This window comes from Apium graveolens, chromosome 5 (assembly GCF_009905375.1).
Source record: "Apium graveolens cultivar Ventura chromosome 5, ASM990537v1, whole genome shotgun sequence".
Taxonomy (NCBI): Eukaryota; Viridiplantae; Streptophyta; class Magnoliopsida; order Apiales; family Apiaceae; genus Apium; species Apium graveolens.
The window spans coordinates 201,165,789-201,173,393 of record NC_133651.1 but is presented as its reverse complement, the minus strand read 5'-3'; the positions used below and the strand labels follow the sequence as shown (position 1 = coordinate 201,173,393).

Here is a 7,605-nt window from a genome sequence, read left to right as displayed (position 1 = left end):
CTCGAGATTCACATAATAAGATATGATGTATATTTTGGGAAATAGTTTGATTATTATAATATTACTCAAGTTCAAGAGACTTATTTTCAGAAAAAGGATTTCATGATTATATTCAACTTGAATTTGAGGTTTACCTTTTTGTCATGATATACAAGAATTTTTCGGAAATACTATTGTTTATACCATGCTATTTTTAACTTGTTGGGATGTTATACTGTTTTGGAATATTTTAATCAACCTATTGTTTTATTTTAAATAGCAAGAAGATGCCAAGAGGACGACCTAAGAAGAATCCTCCACCTCCACCAGAAGAAGAGAGCCATGATACCCAACCTCACCTGCAACAAAACCAAGACCGAAGACAACATAGGGACCCGACCCCACCTCCGAATCAAGATGATCCTATGCGACTATTGGTGGCATTTCTGCGACAACAAACTCAAAATCCTCCAACTAGAGGAGGGGGACCACAAGATCAGCAAACCCCATCTACTGTTACCTTCAAATCCTTTAAATCTTTGAACCCTCCTGAGTTCAAAGGTACCACTGACCCTGTTGAGGCTCGAGTTTGGCTTCGTGAGATCGAAAAGACATTTGAAATAGTTGATGTTAAAGAAGAGAAGAAAACTATCTTTGCTGCCTATATGCTAAAAGGAGAAGCTAACTATTGGTGGGAAGCCAAGAAAACACTTGAAACCACTTTTCCTATACCATGGACTAGATTTACGGAACTGTTCCTCGAAAAGTACTTTCTAAAATACATGGAGAATCAGATGGAACTTAAGTTTTTAGAACTTAAGCAAGGAAACATGTCTGTAGCTGAATATGAAGCTAAGTTCACTGAGCTCTCTAGGTTCGTCCCATACCATGTTGACACTGATGAGAAGAAAGCCAAGCGATTTCAGCAAGGACTAAAACCCTACATTCAGAACCGCATAGCTGTGTTTGAAATCACCAACTACACTACACTAGTTCAAAAAGCTGCAATTGTGGAAAGCGCAAGCGAACTGTATGCTAAGGACGCAAATGTGAAGAAGAAAAAGTTCCAAAACCATAGTGGAAGAAGTTTTGAGAAAAAGGTTGAAAATTAGCCAAGGAAACGACCTTTTGTAAAACGTGAGGACACGAACATTGGAAATTGAAGGATTGAAAATGTTGGTGCTCAGAAGGATAATAAAAAATTCAGGACCCCTCAAAAATCTAACTTGCTTCAGGGCAGACCTCCTGTACCTGAGTGCAAAACATGTGGAAGAAAGCATCCTGGGGAGTGTTATCAGGCAAATGTCACTTGTTTCAACTGTGGACAAAAAGGACACTATGCGTCTCACTGCAAGGAAAAAGCTACTATTTGTTACTCTTGTGGGAAGAAGGGTTACATGGCTAAAGATTATCGAAAGCAAGCACCTAAGGAAAGCTCAACACTTAGACTTATGGCACCTCCAAGCAACAAGCCTACTGCACACACTTTCAACATGATGGTTAAAGATGTCGTTGCTGATAATGATGTTATAGCAGGTACACTTCTAGTTAATTCTGAAGATGCATGTATTTTAATTGATTCCGGTGCTACAAGATCTTTTATATCTTTGAACTTTATGAGTAAGTTGGGCATCGAGTTAGCTACGTTAGAAGAAGTCATGGCCATAGAAGTAGCAAACCAAGAAGTTGTCAATGTTGATCAAGTATGTCAAAATTGTGACATAGAAATATGTGGACAACATTTTACTGCTGACCTCATTCCTTTTAAGTTAGAAGAATTTGACGTGATTTTAGGAATGGATTGGTTAGTTAAATATGACGCACAAATTAATTGTCGACGAAAGCGAGTAAGTGTGAAAAAGCCAAAGGGTAAACGAGTAATGATGCATGGACGAAAACAAAGGAAGAAGTTATTAACCATGATGGAAGCAACGAGATTCCTTCGGCAAAGATGTCAAGCTTATTTAGCTCACGTAAAAGACATAGAAAAACACACCCCTAAGATCAAAGAAATTCTTGTGGTCAATGAATTTGAAGATGTCTTTCCGGAAGAATTACCGGGATTGCCCCCTGATAGGGAGATAGAATTCACGATCGACCTTGCTCCAGGAACACAACCTATTTCTAAAGCACCTTATAGGATGGCACCCATTGAAATGAAGGAATTGGCGACCCAACTACAAGAGCTGCTAAAAAAGGGAGTGATTCGTCCTAGTGTGTCTCCTTGGGGAGCACCAGTACTGTTTGTAAAGAAGAAAGATGGATCCATGCGGTTATGTATCGATTATCGTGAATTAAATAAGATGACAATAAAGAACAAATATCCACTACCGAGGATTGATGACTTGTTCGATCAACTAAAAGGAGCTGCTCACTTTTCAAAGATTGACTTAAGGTCAGGTTATCATCAACTAAAAATCATGCCTGAAGATATTCCAAAGACCGCTTTTAGGACTCGATATGGATATTACAAATTTTTAGTCATGCCATTTGGATTGACGAATGCTCCAGCTGCCTTTATGGATCTAATGAATAGAGTGTTCAAGAAGTACCTGGACAAGTTTGTAATTGTATTTATTGATGACATCTTGATATACTCCAAGACACCTTATGAACATGCGGAACACCTTAGATTGACCTTGGATATCCTAAGGAAAGAAAAGTTGTATGCTAAATTTTCAAAATGCGAGTTTTGGTTGGAGAAAGTGCAATTCTTAGGTCATATAGTAAGTCGTGAAGGAATTTCTGTTGACCCTGAAAAGGTGGAAGCGGTTGCAAATTAGGAACGACCAAAGAAACCAACTGAAGTTAGGAGTTTTCTTGGATTAGCTGGCTACTATCGAAGGTTCATCAAAGATTTTTCCAAAATATCCACTCCATTGACCAAACTCACAAGAAAGAGCGAGAAGTTTGAATGGACCCCGAAATATGAAGAGAGTTTTCAAGAACTCAAGAAGAGATTGATATCTGCACCAGTTTTAACCTTACCCGATGAGAAAGGAAACTTTGTAATTTACAGTGACGCGTCACATAAAGGCCTAGGTTGTGTTTTAATGCAAAATGGGAAAGTAATTGCCTACGCTTCTCGACAACTAAAGGAATACGAGACCAGGTATCCAACGCATGATCTGAAATTAGCAGCCATAGTGTTTGCGCTTAAGATTTGGAGACATTATTTATATGGGGAAAAGTGTGAGATCTACACGGACCATAAAAGTCTGAAGTACATTTTCACCCAGAAAGAGCTGAATATGAGATAGAGACGTTGGTTGGAATTGATAAAGGACTACGATTGCACGATAAACTATCACCCTGGAAAGGCAAATGTCGTTGCAGACGCTTTGAGTAGGAAAGAAAGACTTAAGATGTTGATTACTTCGGAAGAGCTGATCCGGGAGTTCGAGAAGATGGAATTAGAAGTCAAGATTCCAGTCCAAGCTAAAGAGCACGTATTTGATATTCGTGTACAACCAGAACTAATTGAGAAGATACGGAGATGTCAAGAAAAGTTTTTAGAAGAAAGAAGGTCTGAATTGACAGGAGAAGAACTTCGAAGTTCAAAAGATGAAAAAGGAATTAAGAGATATGCCTCACGAATCTGGATTCCGAATATTGAAGAGTTGAAACATGAGATCATGAATGAAGCCCATAACTCACGTTATTCAATTCATCCAGGAAGTACAAAAATGTATCAGGACATTAAGCAAAATTATTGGTGGCCCAATATGAAAAGAGAGATTGCAGAATGGGTTAGTAGGTGCTTGACATGTCAACAGGTAAAAGCTGAACATCAAAGGCCAAGTGGACTTTTGCAACCTCTAGAAATTCCCGAGTGGAAGTGGAAGCATATTACAATGGATTTTGTTGTAGGTTTACCTCGAACTAGAGCCAATCATGACGCCGTATGGGTTATAGTGGACCGACTCACAAAATTAGCACATTTCCTCCTAATAAATGAAAGGTACACAATTGAGAAATTGGTGACTCTATATTTAAAGGAAATAGTGACTCGACATGGAGTCCCTGTGTCTATAGTGTCAGATAGAGATGCCAGATTCACATCGAAGTTTTGGAAGAGCTTTCAGGAATGCCTTGGTACAAGACTTAGTATGAGCACAGCTTATCATCCACAAACGGATGGATAAAGTGAAAGGACGATTCAAACACTAGAGGATATGTTATGAGCTTGCGCTTTGGATTTCAAAGGGAGTTGGGATGACCATTTACCTTTAGTTGAGTTCGCCTATAATAATAGCTATCATTCAAGTATAGGTGTGGCTCCTTATGAGGCATTATATGGAAGGAAGTGTCGCTCACCGGTTTGCTGGGATGAAGTTGGAGAAAGGAAGTTACTAGGCCCAGAAATGATCCAACAGACTAAACAATCCATTGAAAATATCCGTAAAAGGTTAGTGGTTGCTCAAGACCGACGGAGAAAGTACGCGAATCAAGGAAGAAAAGATAAAGAATTTGAAATTGGAGAAAAGGTTTTATTAAAGATTTCCCCTTGGAAGGGTGTGATGAGATTTGGCAAGAAAGGCAAATTGAGCCCTCGATTTATTGGACCTTTTGAAATCTTAAAGAGAGTCGGATCAGTCTCTTATCAATTAGCATTACCACCAGATCTACAACATATTCACGACGTATTTCATATATTTGTACTAAAGAAATATCATCAAGATAACTGCCATGTCCTTAATTACGAGCCGATTGAGGTAAAATCTAATTTGACTTATGAAGAGCAACCGATGGAAAATATAGATCGGAAAGTACAAGAATTAAAACAGAAGAATATACCTTTGGTCAAAGTGTTATGGCGAAATCACGCAACTGAAGAAGCTACTTGGGAACTCGAGAGTGAGATTCGCAACAAGTACCCGTTTCTATTCAGCGACGAAAGTGATTCCGGGGACGGAATCCTATAAGGAGGGGAGAATGTAACGACCGACAAAACACAAGTAATATTCTAATTTTATTTAGACCGCCTCAAAATTTTATAAATTTTAGCCCTCGATAAAAATAATAAATAAATAAATGAATAAATAATTAAATAAAATAAAATTTGAGGCTAGAATTAATTCTTAGAAAATTTTATCAGTCATTTAAAAATTTTATTCCGTGTGCGGAGATCCCTAATTTTATTTATAATAATTATTAGTCATTTATTTTATAAATTTATTTTATTTTATTTTTATATAAAATTGGAGCAGCTAATTAATTTATTTAGAATACTATTTTATTTTATCTAGTAAAATTATTTTGTTAGATTTAAACTCTAGTAATGATTTATTTGAGACTCAATAAAATTAGTACCAAAATTGTTTTAAGATATTTTAATTTAACTCACTTAGGATTTTTTTTTTTATCTTTATGTTTTTTTTAGTTGGTAATAATATTTTCATCATAAAGAAAAGTGATAAATAAAATAAAATGCTTGGCTTATAGAAAGAGGGAAATTAGGAGATTGTGTAATACAACTAATCTGCATTCAAGGTAACTACTGCAAAATTTTATCTTTCTTTACTAAGATTGGTGTCATTAACCTTAATTCATTTTTTAGAGGATTATTAGGGAGTAGATTAATATTGTGTTATTGTTAGGGAATTAATTTTTGGCAGTGTAGTGCAAGATTTCAGATTTGAGTTTAATTATTTATATAACAAAAAAAAGGAGTTACGGGTAAGGGGAAAATAGTAAAATTAGGGTTTAGCTGCCCTTTTGTTTCACAGATGTGTTGAGAGTTTTAATTTGCAAAAGCTAAGCAGGGGGTAGTTGTTTGTTGGCTACGGGAGAAAAAGGGGGTCATGGTGGAGGCCACCACCGACCGCGACGGCAACAGCGGTGGTGGCAGGTGGTTGGTCGGAGGCGATGAAAAGAAAATGGGAGAGGAGAGATTGTTGGTGAGTGGGTGAGAGTTGATTGAGATGAGGGAATTGGGTGAGGGTTTGGGTGTTGTTGGTGCAGGGGAAAAGAGGGGGGGCGACGACGGAGCCACCACCAGCGTGGTGGTGGTGTTTGTAGAGATTAAGGGAAAGAGATAGGAGAGATTGATTGAGAGTGATTGAGAGGAGGGAGTTGTGTATGTGTTGTGTGGTATTGGTTCAGGGGAAGGGGGACAGCAGGAGGAGCCACCACCGGCGTGGTGGTGGTGTTCGGTAGTTACAGAGAGTGAGAGAGGGAAGAAGAGGGAGAGCAGAGAGAAAGAGAGAGAGAGGGAGAGAGAGAACAAGAGAGAGAGAGAACGAGAGTGAGGGAGAGAAAGAGAGGAAGAGGGAGAGAGTTTTTAGCCGGAAAATGGGTGGGCAATAATTTCTGGAAAAACGATTGATGGGAGCTGGTAGATCGGGCCATGGGCAGCAGGATTATGCGAAGAAAATTATGTTTCGGGTTAGCCGGAAAACGGCCGGCGGCGACGGCTCCAGCCGGCGGCAGCCATGGAAGGTGATGAGGTGGTGGGGGAGGAAAGGTTGAGGATGAGTTTGGGGAAGATGGGGGTAAATCTGTAAATTGGTAAAATAAAATTAAAATGAATTGATAAATAATAAGTATTGTTAATTGGATAATAAATAATGGGTAATAAATGAAATAAAAGAATGGGATAAATAAAAGTGACATTAAAAGAAAAAAAAAGGGGGAAATAGTTGGAATAATGGGAAAAAGAAATTAGATAAAAGTAACGTATTATTATTTTTGGTTAAACAAGAATTTGAGTATTAATTTATGGAATATAGTATAAGTGGTGATTAAAAATAATACAAGATACTTAGAGTGGATGCATTGTTACCAAGTTATTTAATAGTAAAATAATTATGAAATAAAATTAGAAGAGTGTAAATGTGGTTATAAATAAAGTCAAGTTTTAGGGATATTATCGTTAGCTTAGTATAATTTAATAAATAAAATGACTCGATTAATTCATTATTAAAATAATGAATTAAAAAAAATTATTGGCATTAAAATATTTTAAGAAAGAATATTTAGAGTGAGTGTTTGAGCTCCTTTGTCGAATATTATTTAATTTTTTTTCCTTATTTTATGAATTGATAGAAATTCTATTTTTCTCGTGGAATATTAGAGCAATATTGAGCTCGCGTATTGTTTTAAATTATTATAATTATTCCTAGCATACGGGCGAGCAAGGCAAGTTTACTATCTCTCCACTCACCTTAAAAATATTTATTTTCGTTAATGTTTTGAATTATATTTTTTTTCTCGAGTATTGTTTATTTTAAATTTATTTATTTATTCAAGAATGATTTATTTTTTGAACTTTAAAAATATTATCATTATTTTGGATTAGTTATTTGTATTTAAATTTCTTCGATCGAATAACCTATCTTTTAATAAACCTTATTCGTGCTCATTATTCGAGACGACTCCTTTTAAATTTCTTTTAGTTAAGGTTTGATTCCTTAATTCGGGTCAACCACATTCGTTTCTAGTCGGTTACATCTATTGTCCAGATGTATCCACTTTTATTAAAATCAAGGACTGTTTCATTGTTCGAATTATAAATTATTAGGAAATATGTTCAGTTTATTACTCGTAGTGATTGGTCATACTCACAATAATCCTAAACGTTATTTAGTCGTTTGGTTATTCTTCTGATTTGAGATAACCAAATAA

At 36.4% G+C, this 7,605-nt stretch overlaps 1 protein-coding gene across 1 annotated transcript; it reads left to right on the top strand.

The window, feature by feature from the left end:
• The first annotated feature begins 266 nt into the window (after positions 1 to 266).
• LOC141660578 (uncharacterized) lies at positions 267 to 4,904 on the top strand. Its single transcript, XM_074467569.1, has 4 exons — positions 267 to 1,009; positions 1,145 to 2,516; positions 3,264 to 3,657; positions 4,252 to 4,904. Exons 1-4 carry the CDS (start codon positions 267 to 269, stop codon positions 4,902 to 4,904), a joined length of 3,162 nt encoding a protein of 1,053 aa, XP_074323670.1.
• The last annotated feature ends 2,701 nt before the right edge of the window (positions 4,905 to 7,605 follow it).

Coding starts and splice junctions, on each gene's coding strand:
- LOC141660578 (XM_074467569.1), top strand. CDS start 267: ATGCCAAGAGGACGACCTAAGAAGAATCCTCCACCTCCACCAGAAGAA. Junction 2,517..3,263: donor TTATGGATCTAATGAATAGA/GTGTTCAAGAAG, acceptor GAATTGATAAAG/GACTACGATTGCACGATAAA. Junction 3,658..4,251: donor TTATTCAATTCATCCAGGAA/GTACAAAAATGT, acceptor ATTCAAGTATAG/GTGTGGCTCCTTATGAGGCA.